This window comes from Theropithecus gelada, chromosome 1 (assembly GCF_003255815.1).
Source record: "Theropithecus gelada isolate Dixy chromosome 1, Tgel_1.0, whole genome shotgun sequence".
Classification (NCBI taxonomy): domain Eukaryota; kingdom Metazoa; phylum Chordata; class Mammalia; order Primates; family Cercopithecidae; genus Theropithecus; species Theropithecus gelada.
The window spans coordinates 74,501,998-74,521,647 of record NC_037668.1 but is presented as its reverse complement, the minus strand read 5'-3'; the positions used below and the strand labels follow the sequence as shown (position 1 = coordinate 74,521,647).

General features: G+C 46.2%; 1 protein-coding gene across 2 annotated transcripts in view; it reads left to right on the top strand.

The window, feature by feature from the left end:
* Positions 1-671: 671 nt before the first annotated feature.
* MKNK1 (MAP kinase interacting serine/threonine kinase 1) overlaps positions 672-19,650 on the top strand; it is a 46,144-nt gene continuing 27,165 nt past the window's right edge. Inside the window, exons 1-2 of one of the 2 annotated variants that reach the window (XM_025357833.1) lie at positions 672-736; positions 10,689-10,857. Coding sequence is in view for 1 of the 2 variants with exons in the window: in XM_025357824.1 (XP_025213609.1) it covers positions 18,698-18,887 (190 nt within the window). In the remaining variant the exon portion in view is untranslated. Of the gene's footprint in view, positions 737-10,688; positions 10,858-17,700; positions 18,888-19,650 lie in introns of those variants that run through there. The other variant, XM_025357824.1, reaches the window with a different exon arrangement.

The window sequence follows — 19,650 nt, the reverse complement described above, 5'->3', positions numbered from 1 at the left end:
TTGCTTACCAAATCCTCACAATAATCCTGAGACAGGCGGAGAAGGCATGTTTACCTCCATCACTCAGAGTCAGCACCTGAATTAAATCCCAGTCCACACTCTCATCCTTTCTCATCGCAGCTGCAGACTTGGGAAGGGGATGTGGGGAGGCTGGTTGAGGCATTAACCCATTTACAATTGTTTTTCCCCAATAAATGAACTTTCAAAAGTTTTAAAAATTTTGAACTACTGGGGATAATGTACTCAAGTAGAAACTCTTATAGTGAAATTCTAGGCACTCAGACCTTTAAAGAAATTGTGCAGAATTGGCCCCCGTTTTAGAAAAGTCTAGCAGCGTTTCCCTACATTTAAAAGGCATTTTAAAATTCCTTCCTGGCCTGCAGAAGCGCTCAGTGCATGTTAATTACACCTGCCGCACGCAGCCTCCTTCGTTCCCGGGCTTCTCCACCCTCCATTCGGAAAAGAAAGCGCCGGAAGAGCTAAGCCCCACCCACTTGGGAGTAATCTCCCCTCTCCCCGCCTCTTCTCTGTCACGCCTGCGCAGTTCGCTCAGCTCGAGTCCCCTTCCCCCAGGCGGCCCCGCGTAGCCATCAGGGCACAGGCGCAGCTCCGCCTCCTCACGCCCCTCTCTGGTCGGGCCCACCCCCTGGATCTAGCACCGCCTCTTCCGCGTTCTCGGAGGAGCGATCAGCAGATAGGGGTGCGCGCGACCGCTCCCCGGCGGGAGCCAGCGAAGGTAAAAGCGAGACCTGCGAGGTATTCCTCCGAGCTAAGTGGGGCCGGGGTCTGTGAGTTCGTGTGCCCGGAAGGGGGCAGTCAGGGCCTTCACGGCGGCCCGAGGTCACGACCCGATTCAGCTGCGGAGGGACAGCCTAAGGGGACGCTTTTCAGGACTGTCTCGAGCTGTCTACGACCTGTCGGGGCTCCGTCTGTGCCTGGGGTAGGGGCGCGGCCGGTGTCCGAGATGGCGCTTACTCTGTGGCCCGTTTGAGACTCAGTCTCTCCCAGGGATCAGGACCGAGGCTATGGCTGGGCACAGGGCTCAGGCAGTCCAGTGTCATGAAGTTTTTCACGTGAGGAATTTGAGAAATCTGTGTACTGCGTTATTTTTAAATTAATTGTTTTCGTTTATTTTCAGTATGTGAAGGCTCCTGCCTGTGTGGGTGGCTGTCCACAGGGAAAGGTAATAAGAGTGTCAGGTGCACCCTGTCTTCCTAGAGAGCTCCAAGCCCCCTGTCAGTGGCAGATCAGAGGCAGGCAGGCTCACAGGAATGAAGTGTTGTTAGAAGTGCTCAACTTCAGGGTCAGGGAGTCCTGGGTTCAGATCTCATCTCTTCCACCTCTTAGCTGTGTGTCCTGGGGCAAGTCCGCTTCCCCTCACAGAGCTTCACTTTCTTCCCTAGGAAATGGCCATAATAGGGTCCATTGTGAAGGTTGAATAGGATTATATGGAAGTCACCTAGTATGGCACCTGTTATGTAATGGGTGCTGAATACATGGTAGCTGTGATTTCTAGGAGCTCAGTCGTTTTGGATTGGGGTACTTTAGAAAGGCTCTGAGAGAAGAGTTGACGTGACCTGGGCCTTGAAGCCTCAGTGGGATTTACAGATGGAACTGACCCTGCAGAATGGGAAGGGCACCACTGTCCATGTGCCAGGCACATGCTGGACAGTAGGTGTAGTGTCTCACTGGATCACCACCCATCAGCTGGGTGATTTCAGCCCACTCTCCTTAGCTTCAGCCCTTCATTAGAGGGCGGCTGGAAGTGATGTGAAGAGGAAATCTAGGGTTGGGTTTTATATGGAACTGAGCCAGCTAGAGGCTTTGGTGCCCCCTCTGCCCATCTGCTCCCACCTCAACGCTTCTCTGTCTGTAATCCAGAGAGTTGGTCAGGAGTTCTGTTACTCTGGTATTTTGCAGATATTGACAGTTGCGGGAGATGGCAGCTCAGATTGCATGAAGCCAAGCCATGGGAGAGGGAAGCTCTGTGAGCAGGAGCTGTCAGAGCCCAGCACGTGTTTAGGAAGTGCATGTGGTCTCCTGTAATGTGGTCCCAGAGTAATTTAATTACTTGGTTCCTTTTGCATCATCTTCATGGGTGCCCCTGCGCTCTTCCTGAGACACTGCTCGGAAACCTTGGTGGGCGTCACTGCTTACTTTATAGAGCAGTGGTATCCAATCTTTTGGCTTCCCTGGGCCACATTGGAAGAAGAAGAATTGTCTTGGGCCACACATAAAATACGCTAACACTAACAATAGCTGATGAGCTTTTTAAAAAATTGCAAAAAAAAAAAATCTCAGTGTTTTAAGAACATTTACGAATTTGTGTTGGACCACATTCAAAGCCATCCAGGGCCGTGGGTTGGACAAGCTTGATGTAGAGTTTAGACTCCAGCCTCAGACAAGTTCCTCCACCATTTGTTCCCAAACTTCTCCCCTCCTTGTTTCCCCTGGTTTTCCCAAACCTGCAACCTGTGGTCCAGTCAAAATAAACTAGTTGTCTCTGTTTCTCCTTTTTTTGAGATGGAGTCTCACTTTGTCACCCAGGCTGGAGTGCAGCGGCGCAATCTTGGCTCACTGCAACCTCTGCTTCCCAGGTTCAAGTGATTCTCTGCCTCAGCCTCCTGAGTAGCTGAGATTACAGGCATGAACCACCACACCTGGCTAATTTTTGTATTTTTAGTAGAGATGGGGTTTCGCCATGTTGGCCAGGCTGGTTTCAAACTTCTGACCTCAGGTGATCTGCCTGCCTGTGCCTCCCAAAGTGCTGGGATTACAGGTGTGAGCCACCGTGCCCAGCCAAGTCTCTGCTTCTCAAACACTCCCTGCATGTTCCTGCTCAAGCTTTTGCTTATATTCCCTCTTCCTGGATTTCCGTCCTCCTCCTCATCTTTCAAAGTTTACATCTCATGTGGCCTCCGTGGTGAAGCTTTTCTGAGCCTTCTGCTGGATTACTTGTTCCCCTTTCTGTCTTCTGTGGCAGAGGCTGACCCTCTAATGTAACTCTCATCATAGTCTACCTAGGGGTATGTACACTCCATATGTACTCTGAGTAGGTAGGTGGCAAGGCACCATGTCTCTTTCCTTCCTCCTCTGCCCAGAATAGGGCCAGCACATAGTAGGCCTCTGCAGTGTTTGTGGTTAAATGAGTCAGTGACATTTTTTATTTACTAGCTTTGGCCCTTGTTTTATGAGCTGTCAGGTTCAGAATGGGACTTTGTGTTTTTCCTCCTCTTTGGGCCTAAGGAGGGCCCTAGTTTAGATTGATGCCCTAATTACAGGCATCAAAAGCAGGAAAGTACAATAGTTCTGCACAAGCAAGGATTCTTCATTGCAGCCATTGTTTTCAGGCTCTTGTCTTGCCTTGACTGTGAGTTTTGTTGGAAGGTAGGTAATGCTCTGTTCAGAGACCTGCACTGGGTGTATTAATAGTACAGTTTAAACAGGGGAAAACTCACAGGTGGTTTTCTAATCAGTCACTCTGCCCTTGGCCTTGGGAAACAGTGGTTCCTCCCATCTGGGGACCAGCAGCTATAAATGCACATTTTCCCTTGCCAACAGCCTCAGCATGTGGAAGAGAAAGTTATTTCTTGATCACAGAAAAAATATACATGGTCGAAGGTAGAAGGAGCTTGGGAACCAACCATCTGGTTCTGCCACCATTTTATAGATGGGGAAAGGACTTGATCGAGATTGCACAAGGAGTCCAGCTGTGTGGCTCACACCTGTAATCCCAGCACTTTGAGAGGCCGAGGCAGGTGGATCACCTGAGGTCAGAAGTTCGAGACCAGCCTGACCAACATGGTGAAACCCCATCTCTACTAAAAATACAAAAATTAGCTGTGCGTGGTGGCAAGCACCTGTAATCTCAACTATTTGGGAGGCTGAGGCAGGAGAATCGTTTGAACCCAGGAGGCAGAGGTTGCAGTGAGCTGAGATTGCACCATTGCACTCCAGCCTGGGTGACAGAGCAAGACTCTGTCTCAAAAAAAAAAAAAAAAGATTGCACAAGGAATCAGTCAGTAGTGGAGATAGTTCTAGAAGTGAAATGTCATGACTCTGTTTTTTCCAGTCTACTTCGTCGTTAAAACAACATCTAACATTTATTGTACACTTGCTGTGTTCCAGACACTGTTTTAAGTGTTTTTAACTCTATGTTATAGCTTGGAAACTAAGGCAGATCATTCAGATCTATTTTCCAATTCCACGACTCTGGGTTTTAGTATGGTTTTAATGACAGTCACCTCCTACGCAGTGGGGTGGAGCAGTTCTCCAAGAGCTTGCTCCCAGATCTCCGTGAGTGAGAAATGTTGTCCCAGCAATGTCTCCTTGTGTGTTGGAGAGAGATCCCAAGAAGAGTCCAGAGTGTATTGAAAGAATGGATGAAGGAATGAAACAAGCCCACATGAGTATTAGTGGATCTTACTTTAGGAATATTCATGTACTTCAAAAATTCCCTATTTATCAAGTCAGGCAGTAAATGCAGTTTTAGAATGAACTCAGTCCAGGATCTTTCTGTAAAGATTCCCAGTATAGGATGGAAAGATTCAATTCAATAAGCACATATTGAGCTCTTGCTATGTACAAGACCCTGGTATTGAGAAATACACACAGAGGAAAACAACACATTTCCTGCCCTCCTATAAATAATTGTCTTCTCAGAACCTTCTCCCTCCAGTGTAGTTTGGAAGATAGATAAGTACATAAATAACTGAAATCAGACTGACTATGGTAAATGTAGTAAGGAATGTAAACAAAGTGGGAGTCTGGGAGAAGGAGAAATCAATCCCAGCATGATCAGAGGATTCCTGAAGGTGGAGAATTTATGCTGGGCCTTGGAGGGAGTTTATTCCTGGGAGAAGGAACAGCTTGAGCAATGGTTGAGAGGCAGAAATGCACAGGTGTAAGGGGGTGTGTGTGTGTGTGTGTGTGTGTGTGTGTGTGTGTTGTGGGAAGGGAGAGGAGTTAGTGAGAAGAAATAAGCCGAAGTGGCAGGTTTTGGCTAAAATGTAGAGAGCGGAGTAGGGAGCAGAGCACTGGCATTTATTAAGTGTCTCCTTTGCTTTGTGGCTTGCAGTATGCTGGATGCTTTACATACTATATTTAATTCTGTAATATAGGCCTATTTATCTCCAATCTAAAGATGAAGAAACCAGACCTCAGAAAGATTAAAGTGACTTCCCCAAGGTTAGATAGTTGGTAAGGGCACAGCTTGGTTCAAAACTAGCAGTGCTGAGTTCAAAGGCCCATGTTATCTTCCTTATGCTGCGAGACTCCAAATGCCCTGACTGGCGCTCTGTTTTCTCTGGCAGCCGGACGGAGGTTAGACTGGAGCAAAGATGGTCCCAGAATGGGGACATCAGTGAAGAGGCTTAAAACGGTGAATCACTGGCCTAGTTTGGAAGCTGCATGGACTAGGTCTGCTTGATAGGTTTAATAGGTGAGCATTTTGGCAGCACCCACAATGCCATAAATCAGTGCATTGCCATCCTTAGCTAGTAGAATCTTCGAACCAGTTTACAGAGGCTGCAGGACCCTGGTATTTCAGGCATGGGTTCTGATGGGAGATTGACAGTTCATTACAAAAGGGTCTGTTGCGGGAGGCAGCCCATTTGGCACATCCTATCTCTTCATTTTCTCACCCTCAAATTCAGCAAGAGTCTGTAAGTAGGAAAGAGCACTAACTTGGAGTCCAGAGGCTGGCGTTCAAGTCCTGCATGTGCTCATTTTCATCTGAGAGTCCTCAGTCTGTTTCTTTCCTTTGTTTTTGCTGTCAGATTATTCCCTCCTGCAGCCAGTTGTGGTTCACAGAGTGGTTGGGTTGCTTTCCAGAGCCACAGTTGATCTGGGGAAGCCATGTCAGAAGCTGGAATAACAGTTCCTAGTTATTGAGTGCCTACTGTATGCCAGGCACTGGTGCCATGAGCTCCATATACATTAGCTCACTTCATTCCCATGACAACTCTGTGATGTGGGTGTTAGTGCCCCCATTTTATAGATGCTGATAATCAAAGGAGTATTTCGGTTCACTTCTGAGGCCTCAACTCTTGCTAATGTCCTGACTTGGGACTGTATGAGGAAGAGCTGAGAATATGAACAGGATTCAGAGAGACTAAAGTTTATATTCCAGCGTCTCATCCTTACAGGGAGACAGTAGTTAGGTTTATGGACTCTAGAGTCAGACTACCTGAGTTTGAGTCCTGGCTCTGCCACTTGTTACCTGTGTGACTTGGGCAAGTTATTTAATCTTCCTGAGTTTCTGTTTCTTCATCTGTAAAATGAGAATACAAATATTACTTACCTCATGGGGTTGTTAAGAGAATTGAGATAAAACAGCACAGTGCCTGGCACATAGTAGGTGCTCAATGAGTGTGAGCTTTAAATGTAATAATATTAACAAATATATGAATGCCCAGTTTGGTACTGTTTTTATAGAAAGTGTATTTATTAGGGCCATCTTCCCTTCCCCGGCATTGTTACCTTCTCTTTCTTTCCATTGCCCTATCAGGAACCTTTGAGATACTAGATTGTTCCAGCACATGGTTGCAATGCATAACCTGGCAGAAAGTGCCTGTAGGAAATGGGTCAATAAAAATCAGTGCCTCTTTAGAAAATCTTACCTGACTTGTGTTTTCACCCACCTCTCTCCACAGTAAACAGGAACAGAGCAGCATATGTATTCCTTTTTGCACAGCCTTCAACAAAAGTGCCAGGCAAGACTCCTCCAATTCACTTGCCAAAAGTACAATAACAGTATCTCTGGAAAAGTGGTGCCTAATTTGGTTCTTCTTTCTGTCCAGCTTAAACCCTTCGGGCCTTAACTTAAGTCATTTCTTCTTGTTCCATTTTCCATAAATATGGAAAAGTTTCTTCTGATTATAAAGGGAGGATGAGATCAAGATTTTCTCATGATAACCTTTTCTGTACTTAAAGTCAGAATCCAGTTAGGCCTCATCTTCTCTTCTCCTGGCTAAACAGCCTTGGTCTCTTTAACCTCACTCTTAAAACCTATTTTCCATTGCTTGGATCACATTGGTCATGCCTCTTTTCTTTCTCTTCGGTTTTTCTGCTTTGTGGCAGTGACCCAGACTGTACTCAGTCTTCTAATAAGAGTCCAGCTAAAACAGCTTAAGGGAAGAATAACTTCAGCTGTTTCCATCCATTCATTAACAATTATGAAGTGGTTGCCCCATGTCAGAACCTCTGCTAGGTGTAGGGGACCCAGAGATAAAGGAGACATAGTTTGTACCCTGTCCCTAGCTCACAGTCTAGGGGAAGACATGTAATAAAATGTTACAGGTGATTTAATTATGCACAAGTGTGGGAAGCTGGGAATTGGTTAGAGCGATCAGGTGGAAATTCAGTCCCTTTTGACTAGACTGCAGGTTAAGACTCCCATAGAGGGTTGGTCTGGGACAAGATGGTGGAGGCCCTGAGTGACAGCACAGAAGCTTGGTTACTCCAGGGGCAGTGGACACCCATTAGAAGTTTTAGAGCAAGGAAGTGACAAAAAGCCGAGATCTGGCTTTTTGGACCAAGGGTAGAGATACCATAAATCTTAGCCTTACCTGTGCCTCACTGATATTTTCTTACTTGAAAGTAATGTGATGGATCTTTTGTTGGTATACATGGTGATTTTTTTTTTTTTTTTTTTTTTTTTGGCTCTAAAACTTTTGTAGAAAGTCTAGTTCTTAAGCGCTGAAGAAATTTAATTCCCAGTACAGCAAGAAATTCATGAACAATTGAGAGAGAATTGGGTGCCTCACCAGGCCCAGCCTACTTAAGACCCAGCTGAAGGCCGATCAATCCGTGTAGGTTTGGTCTGACCATGGTCACCCTTCCCCACCGCAGCCCTATACCAGCAGAAGGTACAGGAATGAGGAGAGGGCTACAGGGTCCATCTAGGTAGTTGGTAAAGAATGCCAAGAATCTTTAAGGACTGTGAGAAGTAATTTTTGAGGAGGAAAAAGGGACTAGAGAAATTTTACATGGTGCCAGAAGGAATTAGGGCTAACCAGGCACTTAGAATCCTGTGGCATGTATCTGAAAACCTCCAAATTCTCTCTCTGCCTTTGTATTTGCTGTCAATTTATTCCCTCCTGCGGCCAATTGTGGTTCACAGAGTGGCTGGGTTGCTTTCCAGAGCCGCAGTTGATCTGGGGAAGCCATGTCAGAAGCTGGAATAAGAGTTACTATTGAGTGCCTACTGTATGCCAGATACTGGTGCCATGAGCTCTATATATATTAGCTCACTTAATTGCCATGACAACTCTGTGTTGTAAGCGTTATTTCCCCCATTTTATAGATGATGGTAGTAAAGCTCAGAGAGGTTGAATTTTATGTGCAAGGCTACCAGGATGGTAGATGGTAGGGCCAGAACTGGAACCTAGCACCTAATGCCCAAAAGCCCTGCGCTTTCTACTTCCCCAGCCTAAGGTGGCTCCATGTGGCAAAATACGCAAAGTCCGTAAGGAATTCTGAGGGTTTTTTTTTCTACTATAGGCCAAGGGTTGGCAAACTATGGCCCACAGGCCATATTTGACTCACCGCCTGTTTTTGTGTGGATGCAAACTAAGAGTACTTTTTACATTTTTACGTGGTTGGGGAGAAATCAAGAAAAGATCAATATTTTATGACACATGAAGATCATATGAAATTTAAATTTCAGTGTCCAAAAATAAAGTTTTATTGACATATAGCTACAATCATTCATTTATATATTGTCTGCTGCTTTCTCTCTACAAATGCAAAATTGAGTCGTAACAAAGACCATGTGACACACAAAGCTTAAAATATTTACCATCTGGCCCTTTGCAGAAAAAAAATTGCCAACTCCTACCATAGGTAACAAGAAGGGACCAGGTGGAGATCTAAACCTATGACAAGACTAAAGACAGAATGAAAGTTCAAGGCCAGGTGTGGTGGCTCATGCCCATAATCCTAGCACTTTTGGGAGGCTGAGACAGGCAAATCACTTGAGCTCAGGACCTCAAGACCAGCCTGGGCAACATGGCGAGACCCTGTATCTACAAAAAATACAAAAATTAGACAGGCGTGGTGGCTCGTGCCTGTAGTCTCAGATACTTGGGAGACTGAGGTGGGAGGATTGCTTGAGCCTGGCAGGTGGAGGCTGCAGTGAGCCAAGATCATGCCACTGCACTCCAGCCTGGCTGATAGAGCCAAATCCCGTCATTGAAAGGTGTTCAAGGCTGTCCCTGGAAGTGTGGTAGTAGAAATGAAGAGAGAGAGCATACCCTGAGTTTCCTTAGGCCCCAGAAATAATTTCATTGGGTTTCAGATTTGTTTGGGAATGAAGAGCATAGTAGGAAGGACTATCCACTGTGCTAACATCTTTATTGGACAGTAAAGAGATATTTTGTGTATGAAGTAATTCATTCAGATTCACTAGAGCCCATTTTTGCCAGATACTACGTTAGATGCTGGTAATACAAAGATGAAAAAGATATGTGCTTGCCTTTAAGGAGTAACTGGCAGGATGACATGATCTGATAGGGAAGAAGAGAAATTGGAGGAAGGAGGCAGTGGGTGGGGGTTGGACACAAGTCCTGCTTGGGACATGTGGTTGAGGTCATGGTGAAACACACCCAATTTCCGGTTAGAAAGCCTTTTTAGAAATTTTGGCATAAAGGCTCAGAATTCAGAGTTAAGTTGCATTTTCAGGGCTTTCCCACTGAGAAAAGGGGAAATGCATATTTATTTCATAGGGAAGTTGACAAAGCAACTTTGACTTGTGATAGCTAGAGCCATGATATTAAAATAACAGTGAACATAGAGAAAGTGAAGTCATCAGATTGAAAACTAGCAATAATTATGTATTCAACACAAAACCTTGTTCCCATTCATGCCACCTGCTGCTCTCAGCGTCTACTTTATCTTTCGGGCTCTGTTACCTCTTGCCTATGACACCTGGACTTGGCCACTAAGAGAGAGAGCCCAGCTCATTTGTCTAAAAATGTGGATAGCAGAGGAGTGCCTCACTCTGTCACCCAGGCTGGAGTGCAGTGGCATGATCTTGGCTTATTGTAGCCTCAACCTCCTGGGCTCAAGCAATCTTCCTGCCTCAACCTCCCAAGTAGCTACAGGTACGTGCCACCATGCCTGGCTAATTTTAGTATTTTTGTAGGGATGGGTTTCACCATGTTGCCCAGGCTGGTCTCGAACTTCTGAGCTCAGTCAATCCATCTGCCTCAGCCTCCCAAAGTGCTGGGATTACAGGCATGAGCCACCATGCCCGGCCTGTCAACTTTTGCCTTTTGTCTGAGACTCCTCAGAGCAGAGGTGTCTATTTCTATCACCCAGGTCCAGTTACATCTTTTTGGGTCTGGAATCCCATAACGGAAACAGAATCTGAAAAATTTCACTCAGACCTTTGTTAAATCTTCCAATGCTTAATGGTAGTGGGGATAGAGAGGAATTAGATGCTGCCCCTTCCCAAATAATCATTGTTAATAATTTGGCCAGCCTGGGCAACATAACAAGACTCTATCTCTATAAAAAATTTAATTCAAGTGTCTGATTTTAAAGATGAGAAATCTGTGATTGCCGTGTGTATATCTACTTAGTGGGGTAACTCATAGGTTTGGGGCATGTTCAGATTGGTCTTTCTCTTTTCTGGTCCTTTTAAAGAAGTCAGCATTTTGATTTCCTTTCTATTTCTGCTTTTTCAGGGTTTCCATGTCAGAGGCCAGTGGTGAACCGAAGATTGCCAGCTACGTACAAAGGCCATTGAGACACTTCGTGTAGCTGGAAGACACCAACTCCCTGACAGGGGCTTTATTTCATTTGGGATTTCAAGTTTACAGACGGTATCTTCCCAAAAGTTGGAAAAACCTATAGGTAAGATTGGGTGTACATTTCAGTTATCCTTAGATTACTTCAAATTGAAATGATCTGATACATCCAGAGGAAGGGGCAGGTAAGAGACCGTCTAGCAGATCATGGTTTTCAGCACTTAGTTGGTTAGCTAGGATTAGCGGAGCTGCCCTGGTACAACTCAGATAACGCTTAGTAGGAGGAACACATTTCTACAGAATGACATGGCAGGGGTCATAAGGAAAACATATAACTAAAACATATTTATTTACTTTTTTTTTTTTTTTTTCTGTGACAGCCTCCCTCTGTCACCCAGGCCGGAGTGCAGTGGTGCAATCTCGGCCCATGGCAACCTCTGCCTCCTGGGTTCAAGCAATTCTCCTGCCTCAGCTTCTTGAGTAGCTGGGATTACAGGTGTGCACCACCACACCCAGCTAATTTTTGTTTTTAGTAGAGATGGGGTTTCACCATGTTAGCCAGGCTGGCCTCAAACTCCTGACCTCAAGTGATCTGCCTGCCTCGGCCTCTCAAAGTGCTGGGATTACAGGTGTGAGCCACTGCACCTGGCCAGATCTATTTAATTATGAAATTAAAACTACTTCATAACAAAACAAGCTAAAACACAACAGAAGTATATGAAGCTCCACTCTGCCTGGCTCCATACTAAGCAGTGGGGATAGAGAGGAATTAGACACTGTCCCTCCCCGAATAACCATTGCTAATAATTTGGCCAGCCTGGGCAACATAGCAAGACTGTCTCTATGAAGAATTCAAAAATTGGCCAAGCATGGTGGTACATGCCTGTAGTCCCAGCTACTTGGGAGGCTGAGGCAAGAGGATTGTTTGAACCCGGGAGGTGGAGGCTGCAGTGAGCCAAGATGGTGCCACTGCACTCCAGCCTGAGTGACAGAGCGAGACCCTAGCTCAAGAAATAATAATAATTTGAGATGTATCTTTTCAGGTTTTTTTTTAAACGTATATGTGATATATATGATGACATTTTGAAGTGTTCTGGGTTACACTGTCACCGGAGGTTTGTCATGCCTGGGAGATTGTGAATAATGCCTCACTTGCAGATTTGGGTCAGACGAGGGCTGAGTGAGCGTGGTTTTAGCCTGATCAGTGAGTTTCGTAGTCCCTGGTGGCTATGTCACCCCTCTTCATCTGAAGCTCCCCGGTGGTGCCATTGTCTTTCCCTGCTCCCCATCCCCAGCCAGCTCCACTTCCTGAAGTCTCCCCCTCTTTGATGGTCCTACTGTTCTTATGGTGACCTGACTTTGGTTAATAAACATGTAATCATAAGTATATGAGGCCCGCCTCTTCCTGACTGCATACTAGGCAGTGGGGATGGAGAGGAATTAGACACTGTCCCTTCCTTCAAGAAGAGCCATGGTCTTTGCTCCCTTCACCTTCTTCAGTCATTTGGTAGGACTAGGATCAGTTCTGCCTCAATGGTTTCATTCCCTCACTCTGTTACACACCTCACCTCCTCTTCATTGCTCTCCCTGCTCTCCCTGTCTCCGTTGTAGGCCTTTCTCGCCCTGCCCAGGGCTGTTACAGCCGCCTCTTTCAGCCCTCACTCTCTAGCCTCCAGTTTGTTCTTCGCATCACAGTCAATTCCGTGGCCCCCAGGCACAGCTCCAGTCACACCCAGTCCCTCCCCATCACCTAGGCCAGTGGTTCGCAGCATACACTGCAGACCATGGGGGGTCCCCAAAACTCTTCCAGGAATCTGTGCAGTCAAAATGATTTTTGTAATAGTACTAAGATGTTCTCTGTTGTTGCAGAGCAACAATGGGTAATACTATTGGTGCCTTGGTCCAGGTGGTGATGCTGAACTGTGCTAGTAGCCATTGTATTCTCCACTGCTCTGTACTCCCAGTTTTTTGTTTTTGTTTCTGTTTTGAGATGGAGTCTCACTTTGTCGCCCAGGCTGGAGGGCAGCAGCACGACTTCGGCTCACTGCAACCTCCGCCTCCCAGGTTCAAGTGATTCTCCTGCCTCAGCCTCCTGAGTAACTGAGATTAGAGACACCTGCCACCACACCCGGCTAATTTTTGTATTTTTAATAGAGACAGAGTTTTGCCATGTTGGCCAGGCTGGTCTCGAACTCCTGACCTCAGGTGGTATGCCCACCTCAGCCTCCCAAAGTGCTGGGATTACAGGCATGAGCCACCGCACCTGGCTTTTTTTAAATGCCATTTTCACACAAGAATGTCCTTGATGAAGTAGCAAAAATTATCAGTTTTATTGAATTCCAACCCTGAGTACAGATCTCTTTAATATTCTGTGTAACAAAATTGAAATACTCATAAAGCACTTCTGCGGCAAACCGAAGTACAGCACTTGACTCAAGGAAAAGCACGTGTGGGATCCCTTGAATTGCAAGCGGAACTAGCCGCTAGTTTCATTTTTCCGTGAAACAATGGCTGTGTTGGGTGCTGAGGCTGGAAGGTAGACAGGGGCTGGGGGTTGGAGAGCCTCGTGGGCTGTGTTTGTGCCTGGGGGCCTGAGCGCAGCCCACCTTCGTCAGCTTTTTACACGCTGCTCCCCACTTGCATCCAGCCCTTTCCTCCTGCTTGCTGTTTCTTCAGCACACACTTCCTTCTCCCCTTCCATGTCCTTCCTCTTGCCGTTCCTTCCACCAGGAGATGCAGTGACAGCTCTGAAGGCTGCTTGTGATCCCAGAATCAGAACAGAGGGAGAAGATGGACTAGAGTTGTGACCTTTTGTGTCTGGGATTCTCAGGCCCCCAGTCCTGTCTGAGGCCTGTGGGGGATTCCTTGCTGGCACCCTAGCAGGCCTCACCTCCCAGTTTCATTGCAGCGAAGCGAGACGCTGCCACCTGCATGCTGCGGCCCAGCCTCCCCTCACACCAGACTCTTGGGGAAGAATACCTTAGCCCCTTGCAGTATCACCGTGAACAGACTGTCCTTTGATTGAGCTGACTTTACAAGTGACTCCTTTCATCCATCATGTGTTAAATCTGACTAGTGTTTGAGTGTACCCTCTCCTTGTCCCCGCATAATAATGATGCCACAAAACCAATCTTCCCACTAATGGGTCAGGCAGAAGAACGTAGCCTGTACCTGACACCAGAACTGCCATGAAATAACGTGGGTGGACTTTGGTTGGGAACTCATCTTTCATAAGATGACAAAACACAAAATACAAGGCAAGCTCAGAACAGGAAGAAGAAACTTCTGATGAATGAGGTTTTCGATGAATAGGATGATAATAATGTGGTAATAAATGCCTTCATATTTCTGGAAGCTGGGGCAGTGCTGCCCAACCTTTTCACATCATAGCACATGCTGAAAATGATACTGTTCTGCATACCTGAGTAACAGCGAGTGACTGGAGGCCTGATGAGGGGATCAACATCTCATTCACAGCACATCAGCAGGGAAGCTCTGTGCTAAGGTTTATAAACAAAAGCATTCTCACTGGTGCCTGGCTACTTTTACTAGCTACCCCCTTCTGCCTTTCAGCATTAAGATTTAAATACAGTGTAATGGTTAAAAGCTTGAATTCTGAGCCAGACTAGATTTAGATCTCAGCTCTGCCACTTACGATGTATGTAACCTTGAACAAATCATTAAATCTCTTTGTACTTCAGTTTCTTCATCTGTAAAATCTGGATACTTAGCTCATAAAGTTGTGATAATTAAATAAGTTAGTATATGTAAAGTGTAGCATTGGTGAAGTTGATGGGTGCTGACAAGTTGATGGGTGCAGCACACCAACATGGCACAAGTATACATATATAACAAACCTGCACGTTATGCACGTGTACCCTAGAACTTAAAGTATAATAATAATTTAAAAAAAAAAAAAAAGAATGCTGCCTGGCCTACAGTAAGCAGCGTGTGTGCGTGTGAGTAATGTCACTACTAGGAGTAGTCATGTGGACTCTAATACTGCTCCGGCTGCTACTTCAAAGATGTAAGTGTTCTGGGGTCAGTCTCCCCAGGCACCCCCTCATTGCCTCCTCTGTCTCACATTTCTTGGTCTTGGCCACTTCCTTAGAGTGCCCATGACACTTCCTTTCAGCGTCCCTCAGTTCCTGATCATTTTCTGCATTCTCCATTTGTTGTGGAATGCTCAGCTAGCTGATGCCCGAGAAGGGTCGGTAATTACACTCCTCTGCTTGCTCTCACCACTATTTCTTCTCAAGAAAGCTCTTTTGGCTGAGGGAAATCGCTCTTAAAGGTTGGGGAGACCTTGAAAAGAATTCTGAAGTGCTTGGGAGAGGAGTGTGAGCTAAGTTTGCAGAGCTGAGCTAGCCAGCAAAGTCAGGTTCTTAGTGGGGAGTGGATCGTCTCTGGTTTCACGCACAGATATGAAAGCTGATGAGTTCGCTGCAGGCTCTTCAAAATTTGGAGTACAGATCTGGTTCCTCTGGGGACAGTGTGGCTCGTAAGACTGTGGAGAAGTAACACAGTTCTTTCAGAAGGTGGGCCTCGAGGTCACCTTCCGGGGCAGAATGGTGGATGGGTACTTGCATGTCAGGAATGTCCGTGCTGTAGTAGTCCTTCTAGGAAGCCTCCCCAACCCCTCCTCATCTGCTCTGTGAGTTCTCTGTACCTCTCCCCTGCAGGAACCAGGATGATTCTTGGATCTGTATCCTTAACACTTAACATCCTTTCAGTTCCATCAGTGCTTGTTCACTAACAGGTTTTACAAAGAAATGAAATATGCATTCCTATTTTAATGGAGAAAACAAGATAAACATATGCCTAGGAATGGAGACATTGTCATCGATGACGATGAGACTGCTTGTGAGCTAATGTCATCGCTCTTCCCATGTGCTCTGTGCCCCTGCCAGCCAGAGCGATCACCAGTGGCCCCCACTGACCCTCTGTCCCTCCTCCAGGAGGGCCTCAGCCTGACCAGCCCTTCCTTGGTCTGGGACACTCTCTCCCAGGCCCCAGTCTGACCAGCCCACTCATCCCTCAGGTATTGAGGCTTACCTGTCTCTTCCTGTAGTTACCCAACTGGGTTAGCTTCCTCTCGCCTGCTCCACAGCACCTGGTGCCTCCCTGTCCCAGCACTTGTCCTACTGTGTTGAAATTGTTTTAAGTGTCAGCAGCAGATTTAAACGCCCATCAGGGAAGAGACTGGGTCTTCTCTTGTACTCTCATTGTCTAGCAGCAGATGATCAGTAGGTGTCCAATAAATAGAGTATTACTGAAGAGTAAGTCAGTGGCGCTTTCACTTCTAGTCTCGTATTCGATCCTCACAGCAGCCTTGTGACGTGGACAGCCCAGGCCTTCTGCTTACCTCATTTCATATACAAGGAAACTGATCCTCAGAGAAGCTAAGCAGCTTGCTGCAGTTCGTGCAGTGGAGGAGAGCTGTAGCTCTCAGGCTCCAATGTTCAGCACATTTTTTCATTTGTTTTTATAAAATATTTACTTTTAAGAAGTAGCATTTTAAAAAAAATAACATTGGTTGTTTTGAATGATTGTGAAATTAGTATCTTCAAGGCACCATTATTCCTAAAATGTTTCTTTCATCACTGAATGTTGAATTTTAATACAGAGAAATCCAGACACATTTTTAAAAACTAAGATACCAAATTCAATATGTGTTAGAGAAAGATTATGGTGTACTTTTTTTAAAAATAAAACGTGAGTTAAACAAGAATTGCGTAAAAAATAAATTTCACTGTATACAAGTTAAGAGAATATTGCAAATATAAAGAAGAAAATAAAAATCACCCCATCACATAGAGAAAACTATTATATATTAGAAATGGTCTGGACTTGAAAGAGCAGCATTGAGTTTGAATCCCAATTAAACCACTAACTAGATGTTTGGCATTGGGTAGGTTATTTAATCTACCAGCTGCCTGCTCTGAGCTTTCCTTACCTGAAATATGGCAAAAATATTTACCTTTTGAGATTATGATAAGAATTAGAGATAATGTGTACAAAATATCCACATAGTTGGCGCTTTTTAAAATTGTATGTGTATTAGCAGTTTTGTGTATTTCCGTCTAGTCTTTCTACTCTATTGGTAGATGCATACATACCTGTGCATGTGCATATGTTTTTGGAAACATATGAAGTATATCTTTGGGTATTTTTGTCGTTGTCGTTGTTGTTGTTTGAGACAGAGTTTCGCTCTTGTTGCCCAGGCTGGAGTGCAAAGGCGTGATCTCGGTTCACCTCAACCTCCGCCTCCTGGGTTCAAGTGATTCTCCTGCCTCAGCCTCCCAAGTACCTGGGATTACAGGCATACACCACCATGCCTGGCTAATTTTATACTTTTAGTAGAGACGGGGTTTCTCCATGTTGGTCAGGCTGGTCACGACCTCAGGTGATCCGCCCACCTCGGCCTCCCAAAGTGCTGGGATTACAGGTGTGAGCCACCGCACCTGGCCATCATTGGGTCTTTACAACAACCTGTGAGATAGACAGGGTGGGTGTGTTTTTAAACCTATTTGATAGATGAGGAAACTGAGACTCTAAGAGGCACAGTAACTTGGCCTTGGTTCTGTTGTAATATCTGAACCAGGGCTTCTGCCTTGCTCGCCTGATGCCAAGCCTGTGTGCCTTCCCTGTCAGCAAGCAGCCTGCTGCTGCTTCAGTTCCACTTCCACCTCCACTAATAGACACGTGGTGGACCGCTGAGCCATTCCCAAGAGGAAGGCAAGGGCTGGAGGCAGCGGAAGTGCTGGGAGCCTCCAGACCAGCTGGGATCTGCCTGAAAACTGAGAAGTGCCCACTTCCTCCTCTATCATAACAGACACATTGCTCAATCCTGTAGCAAGAACCAGGCTTCTGTTTAGAAAGTGAAGGACCTGGCCGGGTGCGGTGGCTCATGTCTGTAATCCCAGCACTTTGGGAGGCCAAGGCGGGTGGATCACCTGAGGTCAGGAGTTCAAGACCAGCCTGGGCAACATGGCGAAACCCCATCTCTACTAAAAAATACAAAAAATTAGACAGGCACCATGGTGGCACGCGCCTGTAGTCCCAGCTCCTCGGGAGGCTGAGGCAGGAGAATCGCTTGAACCCGGGAAGTGGAGGTTGCAGTAAGTCAAAATCGTGCCACTGCACTCCAGCCTGGATGACAGAGCAAGATTCTATCTCAAAAAAAAAAAAAAGAAAAGAAAGTGAAGGACCTTTTGTGTTCTAGACCCTTTTTTGAAAGGGGGTTTATCCAGAAATTAGTAGAATTCCTGAACTGGATTCATAGAACTAAGTAGCCTTACTCTGCATTGTCTGCAGGGCAAAGTTGTACCCATGTTTCTTTCAGGATGTGCACTTGGTACCTAAAGGGCCAGTGTGACATACCCCGCACCTAACAGTATGCACGTCATTTCATATCATTTCCATTTCAGTGCAATTTCTGATGGCTGCTATGTGTCTGACACTGTGCCATGATCTGTAGGAGAAACAAGTGAACAGGGGACAATCTCGGCCTTTAGGAACACAGGGGAGCACTCAAGACCAAATAAAATCAGTGCCCTCATGGAGCTTCTCGCAGGGTGTTTGGGAGCAGAGGATGGAGCACCAACTACTAGTTCTGCTCAGTAACACCCTCCATTTGCATAGCGCCTAACAGACTTCCAAAGTCTTTGTAGAAACCTTAACTCATCTGGGGTTATCAGGGAGCTGCAAAAGGGTGGGGACTATTGAGCTGGGTTTTGGTGACCAAGAAGAATTCCTAGGCCAAGGGAAGCAGGTGAGCCGAGGTGCAGCTTTACTGTGGGGGGGTCCCACTCCCTGAGGCAGCATTTATCCCGTGAGTGTGTGCCTGGTGAATGAAGGCCCCACAAACCTGCTAGTGGACTCTGTGATGAAAACAGTGTGTGGCCAGGCTCCACATGGGCAACTAGCAACGCTTTGGTGAGATTATGACACCTCTCTCTTCCCCCTTTGTAACCAGGGAAACTAAGCATGTTTCTTTCACTTCACCCATCTTCCTACATTTTTTCCTTCCTAGTTTCAGAAACAACTCTCCAAGTTCCGTTTCCAAGGAAAGTCTTAACCATTTGTCCCTTCTGGCGTACCCTCTTTCATTGAAATCCATGCAGAATATACCAGGTACTCTATCTTTGTGTGTGTGTGAAGCCATAAAATCTAATATTACGTGTGTGGCAGTGCTCTGAGGTATGCTTCTCGCACAAGAGGCTCCCTCAGCCCTGCTGTGGTAAAGACCAAGTATAAATTGTCGCTAACAGGGTTTTCTCATTAAAGTCATGTGCCTGAGTGTCCCCTGTGAATTATAATGCCTCCAGTCCTCTTGCTGCTCCTCTGCTCTGCCTGCCTGCCTTTCGGCTGTTTTGCTTGTCCTGGGGCCCTCCATCAGAGTGTGGACAGGGGAAGGAGAAAGAGCTGAAACCCAAATCTGTTTCCTCTGCACTGGGCCTGCGGTGCTGATGAGAAAATAGATGCGGACACGGGTTGCCTCTGGACTGCACTCAAGGTCAGGGCAAGAGAGAGAGACAGTGGTTCCTCCTTCTCAGCCTGCTGCCCCGATGGCCAGCACCCCCTCCCTGAGCTCCTGAAATAAGTGACCCTGCGTTTTATTTCTGCTGAATTTCCCACTGTGTCATACATTTGGGCAGCTTTTTTCCTTTTAATTTACCTTGGTGAGGGTGGGTGTTGAGGTGCTGATTTTTTTTTTTTTGAGACAGAATCTCGCTCTGTCACCCAGGCTGGGGTGCAATGGCGTGATCTTGGCTCACTGCAACCTCCGCATCCCAGGTTCAAGCGATTCTCCTGCCTCAGCCTCCCAAGTAGCTGGCACTGTACAGGCACCCGCCACCACGCCTGGCTAATTTTTGTATTTTTAGTAGAGACACGG